The 23,007-nt window shown below is 39.9% G+C and overlaps 1 protein-coding gene across 1 annotated transcript in view; it reads left to right on the top strand.

Moving 5' to 3' along the window:
• Positions 1 to 23,007, top strand: part of MRPS9 (mitochondrial ribosomal protein S9) — a 69,302-nt gene that overhangs the window by 19,014 nt on the left and 27,281 nt on the right. The window contains exons 3-5 of the mRNA XM_007531943.3: positions 12,904 to 12,966; positions 13,057 to 13,087; positions 20,528 to 20,607. Coding sequence (XP_007532005.1) covers positions 12,904 to 12,966; positions 13,057 to 13,087; positions 20,528 to 20,607 — 174 coding nt within the window. The remainder of the gene's footprint in view (positions 1 to 12,903; positions 12,967 to 13,056; positions 13,088 to 20,527; positions 20,608 to 23,007) is intronic.

The raw sequence follows: 23,007 nt of genomic DNA, 5'->3' as shown, positions 1-23,007 counted from the left end.
AGTTAAGAGTCTAGACTTCCTTTATGATTTTCACATAGGCAAATTAGATGTGATTGTATTTAGATTAAATTATTGTGTTTTTCACACATTCTAGAAACTTTTCCCCCCATATATTTTTTTCTAGGTGCTAAATAACTAAGACATCTCAAATCTATTTCAGAAAAAACTTCTGAGAAGCTGAACAATTTATTTATTTATTCCCTTTTGTTGCCCTTGTTTTATTGTCAAGTTATTATTGTTGTTGTTACTGATGTTGTCATTGTTGAATAGGATGGAGAGAGGAGGGAAGACAGAGGGGGAGAGAAAGATAGACACCTGCAGACCTGCTTGACCACTTGTGAAGCGACTCCCCTGTAGGTGGGGAGCTAGGGGCTCGAACTGGGATCCTTACGCTGGTCCTTGCACTTAATGCCACCTGTGCTTAATCTGCTGTGCTACCGCTGGACTCCCTTTTTTTTTTTTTTTTTTTTTTTTTTACCAGAGCACTGCTCAGCTCTGACTTATGGTGGCACGGGAAATTTTAGTCTGGCTATTAGGCTGCAACTCAAGAGTGTGTTCGTCCCTTTGCAGAAGGGCCTGCCAGTACTTTGTTACTGATTCTTGCCAGAGCCTTTCCTGTCACAATGTCTGTGCCTGTGTGTCTGCCTCTAGCTACTCATTTGCCTCCAGCCTCCTGACATAACTAAACTTGATAGGTATGTGAATTGAAACTGAGAAGCGCCGGTCTCGACATGTAGACCTCTGTGTCCTCCATCAGAAGACAAATCATCAGCTTGTGTCAGCTTGCTCCTGCGCCTTTTCCTTGATCGCTAGCTTTCCACCTTTATTCAGGAAGGCTGAGATGAGCAGAAGTCTCACCCCGTAACCTCAACTGCATTGCAGCATGTGAAACTTAAGTGCAAAAATTATGCCCAGGAAATCAGTTTTCCCTTAATTTAATAAAACCTTTGAAAATAATGCAGATATGGCTTGGTAAAATAAAAAGTAATGTGGGGTAACATTTTATGAATAAAAATAATTCTTCTTTCTTCTTGTCACTGTGGTCACAAGAACTAGAGTTACTTAGAGTTATTTAGAGTTATTGATGCACTATCTGGAAGGTTAGTAGTAAAATGATATAGCATTGTATGTTCACTGGAATCAATCATTCTTCCTTTCCTTCTCTCCAAAATTGACTTGCTATATTTACTGGTCAGTCTTGATATTCATCTATACAGAAACATTTATATTTATTTATTTATTTTGCCTCCAGGGTCATCCTTGGGGCTCAGTGCCTGCACTATGAATCCACTGCTCCTGGAGGCCATTTTTCCCATTTTTTCTTGCCCTTGTTGTTATTGTTGGATAGGATAGAGAGAAATCAAGAGAGGGGGAGAGAAAGATAGACACCTGCAGACTTGCTTCACTGCTTGTGAGGTGAACCACCTGCAGGTGGGGAGCCGGGACCTCAAACCAGGATCCCTATGCCGGTCCTTGAGCTTTGTGCCATGTACGCTTAACCCACTGAGCTACCACCTGGCCCCCAACATTTTATTTTTGTTGTTGTTGATGAAATAGCAAAGTAGAAATTCATATGGGCAGGTTAAAAAAAACACTTATTTTTGTCCCAATTTTCCAAGTTATATTAAAAAGCTCTTCTAATGATCCACTATGGTGCTGCTAGCAACCTTCCAAAATATAGCTGAAATTTGTATAAAACAAGTCTTCACGGGAGTCGGGCAGTAGCGCAGTGGGTTAAGCACACGTGGCGCCAAGCACAAGGACCGGCATAAGGATCCTGGTTCGAGCACCTGGCTCCCCACCTGCCGGGGAGTCGCTTCACAAGCGGTGAAGCAGGTCTGCAGGTGTCTATCTCTCCCTCTCTCTGTCTTCCCCTCCTCTCTTCATTTCTCTGTCCAACGATGATGACATCAACAACAATAATAACTACAACAATAAAACAATAAGGGCAACAAAAGGGAATAAATAAAATATTTTTTAAAAAACAAGTCTTCACTAAAATCAGTAGCATGTCTGATGTCTTACTGAAAGGTAGATACTAAATATTTTGAAGATAGGTGTCAATGCTATATGGCTCTATTCCTGTTGCATAAGCTTTTTTCCTTTTTTCTTTTTTTCTTTTCAAATCACTTTATGGGGTGGGACAGCTTAGTGGTTTATAATATAGTTGTTGAAAGATGGGTGCAGTTTTCATCTCCCCGTGATAGGTGCCTGCAACACACTCTCCCCTCCAGCTTAGGCCCCCTTTTTTTTTCTTTTGCTGGGGCTCAGTGCCTGCACTATGAATCCACTTCTCCTGGTGGCCAGTTTTGGTTTTTTTTTTTCCCCCTTTTTGTTGCCTTGTTGTTGTTGTTGTTGCTATTGTTGTTGGCTAGGGCAGAGAGAAATTGAGAAAGGAAGAGGGAGAGAGAGATAGACACCTGCAGACCTGCTTCAGGTGGGGAGCCAGGGACTCAACCAGGAGGATCTTTGCACTGGTCCTTGAGCTTCTCACTATGTGTGCTTAACCCGCTGCACTACCAACCAGCCCCCACCCCGGCCCCGTTCTACTGTCATTCACCAGGACCCAAATATTCCTCCATTCCTTCTGTTCCGCACCCTCTCTCCCAAGGTCCTTTGCGTTGGTGCAGTATAGTTTTACTGTGTTTCCTCCCCTTTTTAAAAAATTTTTAATATTTATTTATTTTCCCTTTTGTTGCCTTTGTTGTTTAACATAGTTGTGGTTATTGATGCCGTTGTTGTTGGGTAGGACAGAGAGAAATGGAGAGAGGAGGGGAAGACAAAGGGGAGAGTAAGACACCTGCAGACCTGCTTCACCGCTTGTGAAGTGTCTCCCCTGCAGGTGGGGAGCCGGGGGCTCGAACCGGGATCTTTACGCCAGTCCTTGCACTTTGCGCCATGTGCATTTAACCTGCTGTACCACCGCCCAACTCCTTTTTAATTATTTTTAACTTTATTTGATATGACAGAGAGAAATTTAGAGGGGGTGTTCAGGCATTGATATTTTTATTTTTTACTTTAAATTTTTTATTTGTGATTAATAGTAGGTCACATGATTGTCAGATTATAGTGTATAGTTGCATACTATACCCACCACCAAGGTTCTGTATCACCACCCTCCCGCAGATAACCACTATAGTTCTTTCAGATTTTAAAACAGTTTGCTTTCTTCCCCCCAAGTTGACACGTGTGTATCAGATCTCTAGATTCCATATCTGAGTAAAACCACCAGACAGATGTCTTTCATCTCTTATTTTGCTAAGCATAGTCACCTCTAGTTCCACCCATTTTGTCCTAAAACTGCCCTTATTTCTTAAGTTCCACCTGTGAGTGACATCATCTGGTACTGTTTCCTCTTTTTTTTTTTTTTTTCTTTTGCCTTCAGAGTTATTGCTGGGGCTCGGTGCCTGCACTCGAATTCACTGCTCCTAGAGGCCCTTTTTCCTCATTTGTTGCCCTTGTTGTCCATCGTTGCTGTTGTTGTTATTGATGTCGTTGTTGTTGGATAGGACAGAGAGAAATGGAGACAGAAGGGGAAGACAGAGAGGGGAAGTAAAAGATACACACCTGCAGACCTGCTTCACCGCCTGTGAAGTGAACCCCCTGCAGGTGGGGAACCGGGATCCTTGCGCCAGTCCTTCGGCTTTGTGCCATATGTGCTTAACCTGCTGCACTACTGCCCACCCCACCCCACCCCCTATTTTTAACTTTTCTCACTCAGCATGCATGATTCCTTCAAGTTCCATCCAAGATGAGACTAAGGAGATTACTTATTCGTTTTTAGCAGCTGATTATTATTCCACTGTGTATATGTGCTACAACTTCCCTAGCCACTCATCTCTTGTTGGGCATTTGGATTGCTTCCACATTTAGGATTCATTTATTAAAGGAGAAAGAGAGTTGGGCGGTAGCGCAGTGGGTTAAGTGCAGATGGCACAAAGCTCAGGGACTGGTCTAAGGATCCAGGATCCCGGTTCAAGCCCCCCGGCTCTCCACCTGCAGGGGAGTCGCTTCACAGGTGGTGAAACAGGACTGCAGGTGTCTGTCTTTCACTTCTCCTCTGTCTTCCCCTCCTCTCTCCATTTCTCTCTGTCTTATCCAACAACAATGACATCAATAACAAAAACAATAAAAAAAAAAAACATTGGGGAAAAAAAAGGAGAAACAGAACATCATGATGGCACACATGATGCCAGGGCTTGAACTTAGGACATTGTGGTTGAGAGTCCAATATTTTATCCAATGCTAACCAACTCCTAGGTGACTTCATATATATATAACTTTATTAGATGATACCACATGTTGAACAGTGTATAAAGTACTTTTTAGTTCTATCCGGAAGAATCTGTGTCAGAATCGTTGAAACTCAGTGGAAAGCAGTTATAGTTTGGTTAGTTATAGCTATTGCCCAGGTGTATGAGGACCGTAAAGCATGTAATTAAAGCATGACACAGAGGTTTCCTTCAACAGTGGCCCCAAACTGAAAGCTGACTGAGTGACTAGTGTGTTGCTATGTCTTATTACCATATATACACATTGGGCTACACTTTCTGCTTGTCAGTTTAGTGTTAGTGAGTCTTTCGACCCTTCCACATGTACCAGAGTAAAAAGCTTTGTCTCAGAAGCATGCTATAAGCACACCAAAAAATGTTCAGGACCACTGGTACTTGTACATTTTCCTTTTTTGAATTCAACAGTGTTGGTTACTCGTTTGAAGTTGGAGACATTTCAGTTGTGTTAACTATTATGATAAAGAACTGCACTTGGATTTATTGATGACTTTATTTGGAAATTAAAAGTTGAGTTCCACATCGCTATAAAATTTCAGGAAAAAAGCCAGCAAATTGATATATAACACTCTTGAAATCTACCAATTACTTTTTAATTGGTATTATAGACCTCATTCTGAAACCGGAATGCTTTATTCTCCTAAGTGTGAATATGCTGTATGCAGTTTCTCTAATTGATTTGCTGTGCCCATTCCATTTGATGTATCATTTTTCACAATATTTCATAATTTGTGCTCACTTCTAATGAACAGAGTCGTTAGGACAGGCATGTCTAAGTACAACTGACAGCTAACATTAGGTGCCAGATGCAGTTTATAAAGCTATGTAGAACTGTAGAGAACAGTTTAAATAAATTAGCACCTGTACATTAGTCTCACTTGCTGGTAATTTATAAGCGAATCAGTAGAGATGACATTTAGGTAAGTCATTGATCAAGTTAACAGCTGCAAGCCCACTGCCCAGCTGGGATACCTAATTAATAGAGATTGCATTCCTGACCCAGTGCTTCTGGGTTGAATCTGCAATGGTTTTATACTTTGACTTCAGCCTCAGAATATATTTAAGGCTGTTTTCACTTTTAGGGAAGCTTAGAATTGCTGGTATTCTAGCTTTAAAAAAAGAGAGAGAGAGAGAAACCTGGTTATAAAAGAGAATTATCTTACTCTTTGACTTAACTTGGATTAATTTTCTTTAAAAATTTCCATTACCTCCTTCCTTCCTTCCTTCCTTCCTGCCTGCCTGCCTTCCTTTGTCTCTTTTTTTCTTTCTCTCTTTCTTTCTTTCTATCTCTCTCTTTTCATTTGATAGGACGGAGAGAGACACCTGCAGACCTGCTTCACCGCTAGTGAAGTGACCCGTGTCCGTCCATCCATCTCCCCCCCAGTCCTTGCGTGTATCCTTGTGCATACATAGTACCACATGTGCTTAACTGAGTGAGCCACCACCCAGCCCCTAGTTTCCATTATTTTCATCAGCACTTCCTTTCCTGTGAATTCAGTAAACTATGCTGTAGTTGTAGAAAATGCCCTTTGTTTTCTATTCCTGTGTCTTTTTTTTTTTTTCTTTTTTAAAAAAGATTTATTTATTAATGGGGTGTTGAGAGAGTAAATCAGAATATCACTCTGGTTTATATGCTGCTAGGGATTATGCTTGAGTTCACCTTTTGGACTGCAGAAACTTAACCACAACTCCTGTTAGTCTTTTTTTGTGTTTGTGTTTTTAACCAAAGTTAACACCCAACCTTTTCACTAAAACTAAAATATGTATTTTTACCAAAGCTCTGCTCAGTTCTGGCTTATGGTAGTGCTCAGAGCCTCAGACATGAGCCTTTCGCAGAACCATTATGCTATCTCCCCAGCTCCTAATGTATGTTTTCTGAGTGAACTTTAACCTGAATAATTAAGTCATCAACAGCATTAAATTGAAGTTAGGCGTGAGCTTTTACTATTTCAGATTTGTATCAAAATGTGAGTAGGACCACACTCAACGTCTGTTTCCTAGACAAAGGGAAGTGCTCTTAAAGCTAAGCCTAAAAGAAGTTAAAATATTAAACCAGTAATAAATATTGTTTGAAGTTTCCTGAAGAAACACTAACTTTTTTAATTGACATATTTGTATCCCAACAGATATACATACTTTAGTTTTAGTGAAAAGGTTGGGTGTTTCTTAATTAAAATAGGTTTTTTAATATAACACTTTAGAAGTGAAAAAAACACCACCAACTATGATATAAAATGTCAACTAATTCTATCTTGCTTGATAAGTGTAGTCCAAGTGAACCCAACCACAGTTCAGATGTGAAATGCAAGTTGCCCTCTGATTTTAGGGAACTTGAAGGCTTAGGCTGTTTACTGCTGCCATTTTCTCTCTGATGCCTGGTAAGTGCTCCCCATGCTCTGGGGAGCCTTGGAACATTAACAGCTAACTGATAGGTTAACATCAGCTGAGAGTCAAGGATTTCACTCACCACCTTCCTCCAGCAGTTTTTCTAGTTGCCTTAATTTTACCTATCATAATATTTACATTCTGCATTTTTTTAGTCCCGCTCACATAGATCTCTACTGAAGTAATATAGCAACAGCATCAGCTGTAAAATTGTCTTAGCTCTTTGGCTACAATATATTAGAACTAGCACTGTGCAATAGCTCACTTGGACTGTGTACTACTCATCATGTGCACGACCCAGGTTTGAGCCCAGCCCCAGTGCACTAAAGGAAGCTTCAGTGCTGTGGTTTCTTTACCTCTCTGTCCCTCTGTCTTTAAAAAGTATGATTGTGGGGGCCGGGCAGTAGCACAGCGGGTTGGCACAATGCTCAAGGACTGTCGTAGGATCCTGATTGGAGCCCCCCAGCCTCCCCACCTGCAAGGGAGTCGCTTCACAAGTGGTGAAACAGGTCTGCAGGTGTCTGTCTTTCTCTCTCCCTCTCTGTCTTCCCCATCTCTCTCCATTTCTCTCTGTCCTATCCAACAATAACAGCAGTGACAATAATAACAATAAATACAAGGGCAACAAAAAAAGGGGAAATGGCCTCCAGAAGCGGTGGGTTCGTAGTGCAGGCACCGAGCGCCAACGATAACCCTGAAGGTGAAAAAAAAAAAATTTTTTTTTTTTGCTGCTACTACTGCTGCTGCTGCTGCTTCTGTGTGATAATTTAAAGTCACTATTGAGTTAGTTTGAGTTTCTCAGTCATACTTGTCAAATCAAGGACACAATAAGAACATACTGCTCATAGGCTGTGTATTGTCTTATTTGGTTGACAAACTTATGGCTTATCTTCTTTGCTACTCCTGCTTTTCTCCTTTTTCTGCATCTTGTTTTTACTGAATTTGTGATTTTTTTTTTATTTTTGTGTGTTATTATTTGCTCTGTACTTTCTCCACAACCCTTGATAGTTTTTTTTTAGTTATCTTTATTTCTTCATTGGATAGAGACAGCCAGAAATTGAGAGGGAAGGGAGTGACAGAAAGGGAGAGAGACACCTGCAACACTGCTTCACCACTTCCAAAGTTTCCCCCCTGCAGGTGGGCACCAGGGACTCGAACCTGGATCCTTGTGCATTGTAACATGTGTATTACAATATGTGGTGTGCCACCACCTGGACCCTCAACCCTTGCTATATATGAATACATGCAATACAGTTGGTATAATACAACATTAAATAATACACTATGTTATTAATTCATTGTATAGTTTAACATATGATTGGCAAGATATAGTATAGTTGGTTTTATTATTATTCCAACCTAATGTAGAAGGTATTATAAATCAATAAATATGTGCTAACTTCTGAGGGTTTTTTTTTTTTTTCCCTCTCAACCAGAGCACCACTTGATCTGGCTATATATTGGTGCTACTGGGTATTGAACCTGTGACCTCTCAAATACAAGTCCTGTGCGTGCTCTCTGACCCTAGATTTCCCCACCCCCCTCACTGACCAATTTTGGTGTTACCTTGAGTTGTCTAATTCAGACTTAAATTCATATTGCTTCTTTTCTATTTGGAGTCCTAGTCCTCCAATAAAAGTTGGTCACCACACGTTTTTTTGCTGTAACACACATAAAGCATTTCAGTCTTGTCATATGAACGTAACTGTCATTGTCAGTAAGTCTTAAAGGATCTCTGCGGGGTATTTTTGTTATTGTTAGAGATTAGGTTTGTGTCTGTCTGTACTTTTACTTTTGAGGAGTTTAGTCTTTAATAAGAAAAATATTTACATCTTCAAAATCCATTTGTATAAAAAGGTTTACCCAGAGAAGTCTTTCTCTTATCCTGTGCCCTTCATTCTGTTCCCACACACTCCTTCGTGATGATTTGTTTTGGTTTCCAATTTACTCTTCCTGTGTTTATGTTTTCCAAAAGAAACCTATGTCTGTTTTTTCCTGTTTGCATCTCTTACACATAAGATTGCATACTAAGTACCTTTCTTGGGATCTTGCTCTTCTGTTTTTGTTTTATAGCAGTAGAGCACTTGATTACAGAGAGGCATCATCATTCAGGAGTTTGATTGTTTATAAAATGTTGTTCTTGTGAATCAGTGAGTGACCTGTAATTTTGTTCTGTGTGTCTTGGGATACATCTTGAGTGTAAATGTGTATCCACTGTGGAAATACTGGGGTGGGGGGGGGATGTATATGTAGTTCCTCTGGGTAGCACTAAACATCCAATGCTAAGGGTGATGCCATCTGACATTCTCACTAGCAAAATATCAAAGACTGTTATGTAGCCTTACCAACAGTGCACTAGCAAACTTGAATTAGTGCTGGTCCTCTTAGATGAAAAGTGGCATCTTGTGGCTGGGCAGTAGCGCACCGGGTTAAGCGCATATAGTGTGAAGCACAAGGATCCCAGTTCAAGCCTCAGGCTCCCTACCTACAGGGAGGGGTCACTTTGCAAGCTGTGAAGCAGGTCTGCAGGTGTCTATCTTTCCTGTCCTCTGTCTTCCCCGTCCGTTCTCTGTCTTCCCCTTCTGTCTCAATTTCTCTGTGTCCTATCCAATGTCAGTGATGACGACAGCAACAATGGGAAAAAGATGGCCACCAGGAGCAGTGGAATTGTAGTGCAGGTACCAAGCTCCAGCGATAACCCTGGAAGGGGGGGGGAAAAAGGCATCTCTCTCTCTCTCTCTTTTTTTTCTTTTTTGTCACCAGGGTTATCACTGGGGTTGGGTCCCTACATGGCTCCACTGTTCCTAGTAGTCATTTTTTTTTTTTCTCATTAAGAGTAAAAGGGAGGGAGGGCACCCATGGCACTGCTCCACCACTCTCCTGCAGGTGGGCATTGGGAGCTTGATCTTCATTAGCCTACACTGCACTTTTTTAAAAAATATTTATTTATTCCCTTTTGTTGCCCTTGTTATTTTTATTGTTGTAGTTATTGTTGTTGTTGGATAGGACAGAGAGAAATGAAGAGAGGAGGGGAAGACAGAGAGGTGAGAGGAAGATAGACACCTGCAGACCTGCTTCACTGCTTGTGAATCGACTCCCCTGCAGGTGGGGAGCCAGTGGCTCGAACCGGGATCCTTACACCGGTCCTTGTGCTTTGCACCACCTGCACTTAACCTGCTATACTGCTGCCCAACTCCATTGCACTTTTTTTTTTTAACTGTAGATATATTTAGCCCATGGTTTGCCTTTTACTTTTTTTTTTTTTTTAATGTAGTTCACTTGATCAATCAGTCAGTTTTTTTTTTTCCCCACTTCTGAATTTTGAGTCAAAGTGAAGACAGACTTCCCTATAGCTGGGTTATGAAAAACTGCACCCAGGTGAATTCCAGAACTTGTTTGGTTTTATCTTCTTTGTCTAGCATGGCCTCACTTGGCGTTTACTCTGCCTGATAAGATGAAGTTGGAATCCAAGTCCCATCTTTTTCTAAATAGTAGTCTTTTCAACATCACTTATTATTGTTATTACTATTTTTAAATCCACCTTTCCTCCCTTAGAGAAGGGAAATGAGTCTGTAGTTTAAAAAAGAAAATTTGGTGATCCGGGAGGTGGCATAGGTAATAAAGCATTGGACTCTCAAGCATAAGGTCCTGTGTTCGATCTCAGCCAGCACAGGTACCAGAGTGATGTCTCGTTCGTTGTCGTTCCACCTCTCTCTCTCTCTCTCTCTCTCCCCTCCTGTCCCTGTCATTAATAAATAAATAAATTAGATATTTGAGAAAAGAAAAGTTTGTTACTAGGGAAAGAACTCACCCTGTAAAGCATTAGACTTTGGTGCCTGAGTTTCCTGCTGTAGTTCCTGGCACTGCATGCACTAATGCGCTACTCTGCCTTGTTCCTCTCATCCTCTCACTGCCTCCTGTGAAGTTCTCCCTCATATAAAATAATGAAATTCATCTTTTGGAGAGTGTTTTGCAGACACCTATCTTGGTGAGATGGAGAGATTGTAAACCACGTGCCAACAACTATACTATAAACCATTAACCTCCCAGTAAAAAAAAAATCATAAACACAAAAAAGATAAATTTACAAAAATCACCACTGTGCTTCTTGTTCTGACTTCAAGTTGGGGAGGGGGGTGCCAGTTTATCACCAGAAGCCCGAGTGTGAGAATGATGTCGAACGCAGAGCTACAACTAGGCTCGCTAGTATAACCTGGAACTCATGTCCCTAGAACTATAATCCTTTTTCCAGGCTTGGAATCTGATCCAGCCCAGTTACTCTGAAGATAGACAGAGAAGGCCCATCCTGACAGCAGTTTCTTTAAATAAAGTATTTATTAGATACAAACAGAGAAATTGAGAGGGGAGGAAAAGACAAAGTGAGACACCTGTAACACTGTTGCATGATTTGTGAAGCTTTCTTCATGCAAGTGGTGGCTGGGGACTTGAACCCAGGTCCTTGCACAGTATAGTATGTGCATTAATCCACCTGCCTGGCCCTTTTTGTGTTCGCTTTTAATTGACTTGGGTGGGGTTGTGGAGGGAAGAAGTCAGTGTTGGAGAACACATAATGGTATCAGCAATCATTCTCAAGTTGGAGACAGCCAACTTGGTGGCCCGGGGCATGTAGAAACACATGGGGGTGGGGCGTGCAGTAGCGCAGCGTGTTAAGTGTACATGGAGAGAAGCTCAGAGACTCAAGGATGCCAGTTCAAGCCTCTGGCTCCCCATCTGTAGAGGGGGTCGCTTCACAAGTGGTCTGCAGGTGTCTGTCTTTCTCTCTGTCTTCCCCTCCTCTCTCCATTTCTCTCTGTCCTATCCAACAACAATGACAGCAGTAACAACAACGATAAACAACAAGAGCAACAAAATGGGGAAAATGGCCTCCAGGAGCAGTGGATTCGTAGTGCAGGCACCAAGCCCCAGCAATAACCCTGAAGGCAAAAAAAAAGAAAGGAGGGGGGGAGAAAGAAAGGAATCAGGGAGCAAACAGGCAGAGACTAGAGAAGGGGCAGAGATGTTAAATGGCACCCCATGCAGGGCTAGACTGCCATCCACAGAGCTCAGCATTTGGCTTATTTTATTTTGCTCTTAATAAATTTTTTTTTTAAATTATTTTGTATAGAGACAGAGATTGAGAGGGAAGGAGAGAGACAGACCTATAGCACTGTTTGCTCATGAAGCTTCCCTCTGCAGTGGAGACTGGGACTTCAGCCTAGTCTGAGGACGTGTGCTCAGCCAGGTGCACCAACACCTGGCCCCTCCATGTTTAATTTAGCTAGATATTTAGAGAACTTGCTTGGGGGAAAATATAGTTTAAAAAACACAACTTGTAGAGACAGTTCAAAGAGCATCCAAAAACATGAAGGGTATCATGGTAGGTGAGACTGAGAGCTTGTCTCTTTCAGTATTCTGTGTGACATTTGTACTCTAATTTGTATATTTGTAGAATGATTTTTTTTTATTTTTGCTTTCCTCCCCTTTTATTGCCCTTGTTTTACTGTTGTAGTTATTGTTGTTGTTATTGCTGTCGTTGTTGGATAGGAAAGAAAGAAATGGAGAGAGGAGGGGAAAACGGGGAGAGAAAGACACCTGAAGACCTGCTTCACTGCCTATGAAGCGACTCCCCTGCAGGTGGAGAGCTGGGGACTTGAACCGGGATCCTTACTCGTGGTCCTTGCACTTTGTGCCATGTGCGCTTAACCCACTGCACTACCGCCCAACCTCCTGTAGAATAATTCTTTTGAACACATTACAAAAAAAAAGTCATATAGATCCACTTCCAATTTAAAAATAAAAAGATTTGTGCCATCTTGATCATGTTGGAAGTTGACATTGAAAAATTGTTAAAAGCACATTTATTTCAAATGATTTTTTTTGGAGGGATGCTATATGTGTTCATTTTATTATCCCATTTAAGATTACGAGAGCAAGGTGCCATCTTTAGCATAAGACTTTCATGCGTGAGGCACCAGACTTCCCAGGTTCAGTCTCCTGGATTACTGTAAGCCAGAACTGAGCAGCACTTTGGTTATAAAATGTGTGTGTGTGTGTGTGTGTGTGTGTGTGTGTGTGTGTGTGTGTGTGTGTGTGTGTGTGTGTGTGTGTGAAGTGAGACACTTGATATGAAATTCTCCTCTGTCCAGCACATAGTCGTATTCTGCCACCATAGGTCACAATGTTAACTTGCTGTTTAAATAATAGCTTATTTAACTGTGTGTATTTTCAGAAAGCTATCACTTACCTCTTCCCAAGTGGTTTGTTTGAGAAACGAGCGAGGCCCATAATGAAGGTAAGCGCTTAATTCGTATTTTTAAAAAGCCCACTTAGATGAATTTTTTTTCACAGTAATTTTCTAATGCACTTTTACTTCCTTTGACAGCATCCTGAACAGATTTTCCCAAAACAGAGAGGTAAGTGCTCAGTAATGAGATCAGCAGTTTCTCACATATTGAACAGTACCATTTTATATATATAATTGTAGGCTGGCCATGAATACCAGGGGTTTTACAAACTGATTTAAAAAAATTTTTTTTAATTATCTTTATGTATTTGATAGAGACAGCCAGAAATTGGGGGGGGGGATATAAAGAGACAGAGAGACACCTGCAATACAGCACTGCTTCACCATTTGCAAAGCTTTCCTGCTGTAGGTGGGGACTGGGAGCTTGAACCTTGGTCCTTGTACATTGTTACATGCACACTCAACCAGATGCGCCAACACCCAGCCCCCATACTAATTTATTTTTATTTAACTAGCATTGAAATTAATACGGTTTATGCCTCTACTAGTGGCAGACTAATTTGTCTGTATTCTAATATACCTCTTTGAGGGTGAGGAGAAACCAGTACAGATATGCTGGCAACTGACTTAGCTTTTTTACATGAAAAACTTTTTTTTTCTTCAGTTTGGAAGCATTTTCAATGACTATAACCTCCCCACAATTTTTTTTTTGTCATTTAGCTTTAATAATGTGAACTCACTGTCTTTTTGTCTTGTACAATTTCTGACAAGCAGTTACCCATCATATTTATCTGACCTCCTGCTTTCTCTCGTTTCTTTTAAGAGTTTTATCTGACAAATGGATAAAATATAATGTTGAAGACGACAGACAACAAACTCTACGGTTGCCAGGAAATAATGTGTTTACTATTTTCTGATTTACATTAGAAACCTCTTCTCTAATGCAGATCAGTGGTAGTTGCCAATTAACTTTTAAAAGTATCAAAGCTGCAAATAATTTCTTACCAGCACTCAGTCGAGACTGATACTTATTCATCAGTGTCTTCCTAGAGTTTTTTGTTTTCCTTTGTGAGTCTTCCTCTTACTCCTTACTCCTTTGGCATGAATCTGCCACTAATAGGTCATCATGTTTTTCCCCTTAGACTAGAGCACAGCACTTTAAGAAACTTTTTAGAAATCTGAGTTCAGAGTATTTCTGTATTTCTACACATTTTTGCCTTAACCACACTTAAGTTGAACAGACCTGTATTGAGTCTTTCTCAGTCATAGAATCAGCAACCGTCTTTTCTATCTTCACTCATTTTTTGTTTATATAATACTTAATCTGTGTGATTATTATAACTGAATCCTCATGTATTGAATATTTGGAGTTAAAAAGAGCTAATTCAGGGGCTGGATGGTAGTGCAGCAAGTTAAGCGCACATGGCAAGAAGCACAGGGACCGGCATAAGGATTCTGGTTCGAGCTCCTGGCTCCCCACCTGCAGAGAGGTCATTTCACCATTGGTGAAGCATGTCTGCAGGTGTCTTATCTTTCTCTCCCCCTCTGTCTTCCAGCCCTCTGTTTCTCTCTGTCCTGTCCAACAACAATGACAGCAATGGCAACAACAACAATGATAAACAACAAGGGCAACAAAAAAGGAAAAAAATAGCCTCCGGGAGCAGGAGCACTGGATTCATAGTGCAGGCACTGAGCCCCAGTGATAACCCTGGAAGCAAAAAAAAAAAAAAAAAAGAGCTTGTTCTTGATAAACATGTAACTCTGTAGCAGATGCAGTCAGGAACTGCCTAGGAGCTGCTGCTGATCAGAATGTGGCAGTGCTGGTGTGTTGGTTCAATAGAAATTGGGAAGAGGTAGCAGAATTATGTTTAGGTGTTACTACAAAGTTTTATTGTCTGTGTTAAAAGCTAGACATTTTTAACATTTTTTTATTTTCGTGTTGGATAGGGACAGAAAGAATAGAGAGGAGAGGGAGATAGAAAAGGAAAGACAGAAAGACACCCACAACACTGCTTCATGACTTGCAAAGCTTCCCCCCTGCAGGAGGGAACCGGAGGCTCAAACCCCGGTCCTTGTGCACTATAACATGTGCACCCAACCAGGTACACCACCACTCGGCCACCAAAGCTAGACTTTTCTTCTTCTACTGATCCAATTTTTCTTTGAAATAACTTATTGTGGATCTTGTTGTATTTTGAGCCCTTTTATAAATGTGTTGTCTCTTATACTTCTTTAACACTTAGATATGTTTGATTGTAAAATCTAGCATCGATTTATTAGTCCTAAGACTATATTTTTAAATGTATACATAGATCCTAAAGATGCCATTCTTTCTCTCTCTCTCTCTCTCTCTTTTTAGCGCAGGACTTCACTTTGATGTGATTTCACTGCTCCTGGGCAGGTTTTTTTTGTTTCCTTTTCTGCTAAAAAGAAAGAGAGAAACTGGGAGTCGAGTGATAGCATAGCGGGTTAAGCGCACGTGGCGCAAAGTGCAGGGACCAGCATAAGGAAAAAAAATGTCCTCCAGGAACAGTGGATTCATGGTGCAGGCACTGAGCCCCAGCAATAACCCTGGAGGCAAAAAAGAAAGAAAGAGAGAAACTGAGGGAGAGAAAGACACATCACAGCACCAGAACTTTCCCTGGTGTGTTGGCACTCCCAGGTAGTGCTGGGACTTAAACCTGGCCTGGACTTAGACCAGAGCATATGTCCTCATGGGTGACCTGTACTTCAACCAGAGACTACTGTCAAAGTTCTCTCCCCCTTTTCAACTGTATGAAGGAAAGGAGAGACACCAAACCACTGCTACTCTTTCAGGAAGCTTTGCCCTATGCTCAAGCCTGTTTTCCCCTTGCGGTAAAGTGTACCTGATAAGCCATCCCCTGGCTCTTCAACATTCATTTCATGACAGAATGGCAAACTAGAAATAACAGAACTTACCATGAGAAGTAGGAGGACATCAAATGAGAAAAAAAGAAAAGAAAAAAAAACTTTGAACATTCAGTTCAGAATAAGACAAGTATGTCAACAGTTGTGTGTGTCTCTTACTTAGTATTGTTTTGAAAGTCTTAACCAATATTATCGCAAAAAGGCAAAGAAATTAGGAATCAATTATTCACAGGTGGTATAATTACTCACTTAGAGACTGTTAACACCATAGGCTGAAAACTATGTTAGAATTTTAGTGGAATGTCATTTGGCTACCTGAAAATTAGTAACAGTCAAGCTGTGAATTGTTTTGAAGTTACACAAAAATAGCCTTCATTTATAAAATGCTGCTATGGCATAGGCAAAAAGTGAGATGTAGATCATACAGAGACCATGTGATCGATCATCTTGCCAATTGATATCAGCTCAGCTCTCCACACAAAGAAAGCAACGTGGACTGAAATGTAATGATAATTTTAGTGATTTAATGGTATCAAATTATAAATCCTTCTCTGCCTATGTAGTTTGGTTGATGAGAACTATTTGAAAACATTAAATTCCAGCTGTACAAATATTCTACCTTCACATATGTATGTATGCACTGGTGTTTACTTTATATTTAAAGAAATTAAGAAAATAGGTTGTATCAGAAACTGATAGAATTGGGTCAGTACTTAAAAATCCTCTTTGATTTTGGAATTGGGAAATTCACACCCTAAAATAGAATTTAAAAGGAGTTTACTTGAAGAACAGACATATAACTGTCAAAATTTTTACATTAAGGTAATCAACACACATAGGTTTAGAAAAAAAGCAAAGCACAAAGACTGATATAGTAACACTTAAAACTTCTCTTTGAATCAAATATAAACTTGGAAACAGTCAACATGCTGAAAAAAATTGAAACAAACTAATATCTAGAGTAAATTACTTTTTGAATTAGCAAGAAAAGCAGCTGAATGGAGAAGTGGGCAAGGGGAAATGACAGTTTTAATAAATGACAAAACTAAAAGTGGTTTAGTAGACATTGGAAAACATCTGAACACAAATAGTGTTCAGGGGAATGACGACAGGATCATTATTACCCATCAGATTGGAAATGGCAAATATTACTTGTCAGCAATAAATTAGAAACAATCTAAATGTTCATCAGTATTTATCTGGTAGCTAACTCAACTGTCAGGGCTCCATACTGTATAATAATAATGTGCAGGTGATAAAAAGGATCAGTTGTAGTCATAAGTACAAGGGAGACATACCATTGGGTGGTGTAGCATTATAGTCTTGGTCCATTCAGGTTGTCATAAACATAGAAACAACAGAAATGTATTTCTTACATCTCTGGAATTTGGAACCTTAGACCAAGGTGCTGGCAAATACGATGTCTGGCAAGAGCCTGCGTCATGCACAACTGTTTTCTTACTGTGTCCTCACTGGGTGGAAGGGACCAGGATCTCCTCTCAGTTCTTTTATGAGGACACTAAGCCTATTCCTAAGAAAACTGTCCTCATAAACGTAGTCTCCTCCCAGTTCTACACTAAAATCCTATGACACTAAGGATTCATTTTCAGCATGGGAGTTGGGAGTGTTGGGGTTGGCAGTAACATGATTTACTGCTAAGGGAGATAGCTTAACTGGTACAGTGTAGGACTTGCATGAATGCTCTTGGTTCTGTCCCTGGCACTGTATGTAAAGTGATTCTCTCATTTTTTTTTCCATATGAAACTCGGTAAATCATAGATATCTTTTTATTTGTGTAAGAGTGTAGTTTAAGTAAGTTCAATGTCATTTTTATCTGCTCTCATTAAAGTTAAATTTAAAATCATTTTAAGATTACATTATTAATAAATCTAGACAGTATCAGTCAGAATTCTAGTGGAACTTTTGGAAGAAATATAAAAGTTTGAGAGAGTAAGTGTGCAGGAAGCAGTGAATTTTTTTTTTAAATAATTAAGAATAATAAAACAACTTACTTGGTACCAAAATGCACGCAGAAGTAGGAGGTTGATTTTAATTAAACAGTGGTAGTAGTGTACACAATAGGTAAGCAGATCAGAGTATCTATTGTTAGCAAGTGCTTGTTCAGCTCATGTTTTGTGAACTACACAAGTGTTTCCAGCTTATAACATCTTTGACAAGATTCACTTTACAATGTAAACCATGGTGCTGTTAACTTTTTCTCTGTATAAGACTTATAATGAGGCATCTTCAAATCTTTGGCATGTAGATTGAAGGAAATACAGTATATGTGTATAGTGTGTATATATACATGTGTATACATTTGTGTATATAGGCATACATACATGCGTGCATTATGAAATAAGACCAACTCAGACATTCTTCTAAGGCTTTGCAGTGGAGTGTTAACTACACTCGTGTATTTGTCTTTTCAGTCCCTTGCTAATAACTACTTTAATGACTGATTGGAAAAGTGCAAGACTACATCAAATCTGTGAAAATTATGTTGGAGGACTACTTCCTATAACTCTGTTTTGCAGTACTAAGGCACATAATTTTGCATCTGTAGATACATATTTGTATATAACTCACTGCACCCTCCCCAGAGCCTTGTGCCATCACTCCAGTAGGAACTAGGGGAATATTTGCTTCACTTACTAGCCACTAGCCAATAAAAATTAAGAGTTGAGTTTTTATTTCACGTTAAACTCCCAACAGAACTTTTCACTATTCTTAATTTTGGTCTCTGTGCCTTCACTTAAAATGCCTTATGTGTAACACCAGTTATTTTCAGAAGAGAAAGATTACCTGTATATTTTACAAGTTGGTCTTTTAATTATTTTTACTTATTTATTAGATAGCAACAGAGATAAATTGAGAGGGGAGGAGGAGGTAGAGAGGGAAAGAGACAGAGAGACACCTGCAGCCCCACTTCACCACTCGTGAAGCTTTCCCCCTGCAGGTGGGGACCAGGGGCTTGAGCCTGGGTCCTTGCGCACTGTAAGTGTGCACTTAACCAGGTGCGCCACCACCTGGCCCCTACAAGTTAGTATTTTAATTGAAAAGGTTGTTCTGTTAAAAAAAAAAAAAAAAACAGGGTGGCGCAAAGCGTAAGGACCAGCATAAGGATCCCGGTTCGAGCCCTCAGCTCCCCACCTGCAGGGGAGTTGCTTCACAAGCGGTGAAACAGGTCTGCAGGTGTCTGTCTTTCTCTCTCCCTCTCTGTCTTCCCCTCCTCTCTCCATTTCTCTCTGTCCTATCCAACGACAACAATAACTACAACAATAAAACAACAAGGGCAACAAAAGGGAATAAATAAATAAATAAATATTATTTAAAAAACAAACCTGTAATGCGATGGTGACCTGTAATGCTTGAGTTGAGGGATTGGGTGGAGCCTCACCTGATAGAGCACACCTGCAGGACTACCTGGGCTTAAGCTCCCCAGCCCCCTCCTCCAAAACGGAAGCTTCAAGAGTGGTGAAGCATCACTACAGGTATCTCTGCTTCTCCTTCCCTTCACTCTGTCTCTTGCCGTCTATCAAAAAAGAGAAAAATAAATAAATAACCACTGGCAATGATGGAGACTGCAAGTACTAAGCCCTAGTAATAACCCTGGTGGGTGGCCAAGAAAAAACTATATATATCCCAACAAAAATACTTGATGTTTTTACATGTTTCGGGTAGATTCTGTTTCTGAACATGAAAACAGAAAATTCAAATTTTCCAAAATTGGAAAATAGTCGATAGAAAGTCTGTCTCCTAAAATATGGTTTCTCAGTAGGAATGCTGTTGTGCACACACAAACACACACACACACACACACACACACACACACACACACACCATAATAGGGTCATAGGACTTAAGAAAACATTGGAGCTGTGAATTATATCTTTGGCCCTCTAAAGGACACAGTCTGGATCAACAGATGCACAGTATATTTAGGATGCTAACATTCCATGGGGAGGAGGCGGTTAGTGAACAGGGTTCTAAAAGATGACCCAGTAGTGTTGGTAATTGTGGAAGTGACATTTTCTACTATGTACATATTTTAAACTTCTAAACAGGCAATTGACGGAGGCCACACAGTGGTGCAACTGGCTAAGTGCACACACATTACAGTGCACAAGGACCCAGGTTCAAGCTCCTGGTCCCCCACCTGCAGGGAGAAAGCTTCATGAGTGGTGAAGCAGGGCTGCTGGTGTCTCTCTATTTCCCTCTCTCTATCTCTCCTTCCCCTCTCAATTTATCTCTGTCTCTATCCAATAATAAATAAATATTTTTTAAAAGTTGTCTAAAAACAGAGACAATTGACAGATTAAAAGGAAAAAGTTTACAACTTTATATCATGGATAGTCTTTATAGAAGTTTGTACATATCATTAATAGAGAACTCAGAAGCAGTATGGACAAAGAACATGAAATTTTTGTTTTAACAAGATAATTTTGGCTATTTTAAATGTACTTAGTTAAAACAAATTATAGAAATTTTCGTGGTGAAATATTTAGTCATATCTTGTCATCGATATCTGTTGTTTCATGTTAATCTGTATGAAATACTATTGAGTTAAATTTGCTAAAGTAATATTAAAAATTCCATATATTGAATTTTATTTACTTCATCAGAATTATACATATGTTTGGTAACTACAGGTTAAATCCATCTAGTTGGTCTCTTGTCTATATTTTTACTTTTGTCTTCATTTGCTTTTTTTTTATAGCAATCCAGTGGGGAGAAGATGGCCGTCCTTTTAATTTCCTCTTTTATACTGGGAAGCAGTCATATTATTCATTAATGCATGTAAGTATACCATATTTGTGATGAATCACATCAGCTGTAAGCTAACCAGCTATACCAGACATCTTTCTCAGCTCCAGAATTTGCTAAGTGGGTTTCATAATGATCAAAAATAAGTAAGACTTTGAAAGCAAAGTAAGTTGAAAGACAGTATTTTATTAACCCATTTCCTGCTCAATATAAATTTAGGATTGATATCTGACCAGTGTGTCCTTAAAAAGCTTTTTCTTATAGTTTGAGGGCATGTGAGGAGGTATGTGCTCAATTTAATAGTAGTGTGTGTCTGTGCTTTTGTAGTAAAACAGACGGGGGGAGAGGGGGGGTGTTAGTGTGCAGTGTTATCAGGGAGGGACTAGTTTTCCCTGCTCTTTGTGATTCATAGCCAAATTTTGTTTTGCACTATCTGAATCTAGAGTTTAGGGCCCAATATTACACTCTTAATTTCTAAGGGCATCTGAGTGTACTGAGAAGCAATTTTTATTTTGTTCATAGTAAGTATATTTTATACTGAGCAGGTTTGGGTGTTCCCTAGAGCCACTGTGAAAATGGCTGGGTGCCAGTATGCTGTTTTAAACTATAGGCCCCATCTTATTTTTAGAACATGTCAAGTTTTATTTTATTCATCATAGGATTTTTGAAAGCTGCTGGAGTAGTAATCATTAACTACCTCTCCCCCAAAAAATACACTTTCTCTGTCTGCCCCCCCACACACACACACACACATACATACCTCAAGACAGATTTTTGGGCTGTCTAAATCCTATGCACACATTTACTCTGCTTATAAGAACGATCTAGTATTATATTTGTACTTCACAAACCCAAAGGACAAAAATCTCCACTTGGCAGGTGCATTTATTTCTTGGGGGTAGAGGGGAGAAGAAAACCTCCTTTTCGCTTTTTGTTGACCTTGGGCAAATGAGCTTCTTGCCCTGGTAGAAATGAAATGAATGATAGATGTAGAGAGCGTCTTTGCTGAGTAATGGAGCTGCCGCCCTGGCTCTCCGCTGAGGTTCTCTCTTCACAGCCCCGGGCTGCCCACGGACCCCTGCTGTTCATTTAAATAGGTATGTCAAATCTGCCTCCTAACGCCTCTGGTTTGATCTGTGGTAATATTTGTGAAGGTTCCATATGGACTCAAGCCCCCTGCAGTGCTGAGAAATAATGTACAACGCTTCATGGTGCAGACGCAAATTTTCTCCAAAAAGGGATGCAGTGCTGCATTTTAGCTGTCGGAGGGGATGATGGAGCTGACGCGCTAGGCCTGTCAACTTGTTACACGGATGGGTTGCACGCAGCGAAGCTGTGGAAAATCTGTGCCTTTTAACTTTTCTACTTAATCACGGTTGTAGCATTGCCTTTAGACTCTATGCTACATTAATTCTCTTCCTGCCTTCTGCCTTTCATCCCGAGTTTCACGGAAAAAAGTAAAGCATGCAGGTCTTGTAGAAGAGCCTTATCAAACAGCTGTCATCTGACAAGTCATTTGCATTTGTTTTGGCTGAAACTGAGCAACCCAAGGGCAAGATATTTTGTTGCATTCCATCATAATGGAGAAATTACACATTGCCTAACTTTTATTTCTACTCTATGTATCTTAAAATATATTGTCAAAAAAGGTTAGTTTCTCAGAGGATAGAAGACTGCCATACGACTGGGGTCTTCTTTGAGAAATACCATTTACGTTCCTTGTAGGAAAGTTCTTTGGACATTTATGTTTCAGTTATATCCTTTAATTTAGGTCAGTTTTATTTTGCTGGGTGTCTGACTCCCCAGATAAGTTTGTGGTTTAGCATTTGTTCAATTGTTTATCAGAGCAGTTTACTTACATAAATTATATAGATGTGGGGTTAAATATGAGCAGTATAATTTAGATGATCAAGATATTTTTCAAGAATGCTTTTTCTTATTTTTTTGCCAGGGTTACTGCTGGGGCGCGGTGCTTGCACCACAAATCCACTGCTCCTAGAAACCTTTTTTTTTTTTTTCCACTTTTGTTGCCCTTGTTGCAAAAATCCTTTTTTAAGTCAAAAAACGTAATTATATGTATGGGGAGAGAATAAATGTTCTCCTAACTATGCAAATCACCTCGCCATTACAATGGGCAAATGTTATTAATTACAGTTTTATTGAAAGCAGTCTCATTTCCTAGATGATTCAAAACAACCTCATCTTGATACCATTTATTACTTCAAAATGCTATGTGAGTAAACACTGTTCAACTTATGAAAGTGGCTCAGCATTTAAAGTGAGACAAACTCAGAGCTACTGGAAATTGCCTCATGTTTGTTTTCTCCTTTGTTCTGTTTCCTCTTGCTGGTGTGTATGTGGAGGGGGAGCTGTTGCCATCCCACCAGAACACAGCAATTGCTCCCCAAAGATGCCATCGTTAAATACTTGGAA

This window comes from Erinaceus europaeus, chromosome 3, assembly GCF_950295315.1.
Source record: "Erinaceus europaeus chromosome 3, mEriEur2.1, whole genome shotgun sequence".
Classification (NCBI taxonomy): Eukaryota; Metazoa; Chordata; class Mammalia; order Eulipotyphla; family Erinaceidae; genus Erinaceus; species Erinaceus europaeus.
This window is presented reverse-complemented; position numbering and strand designations above follow the sequence as displayed.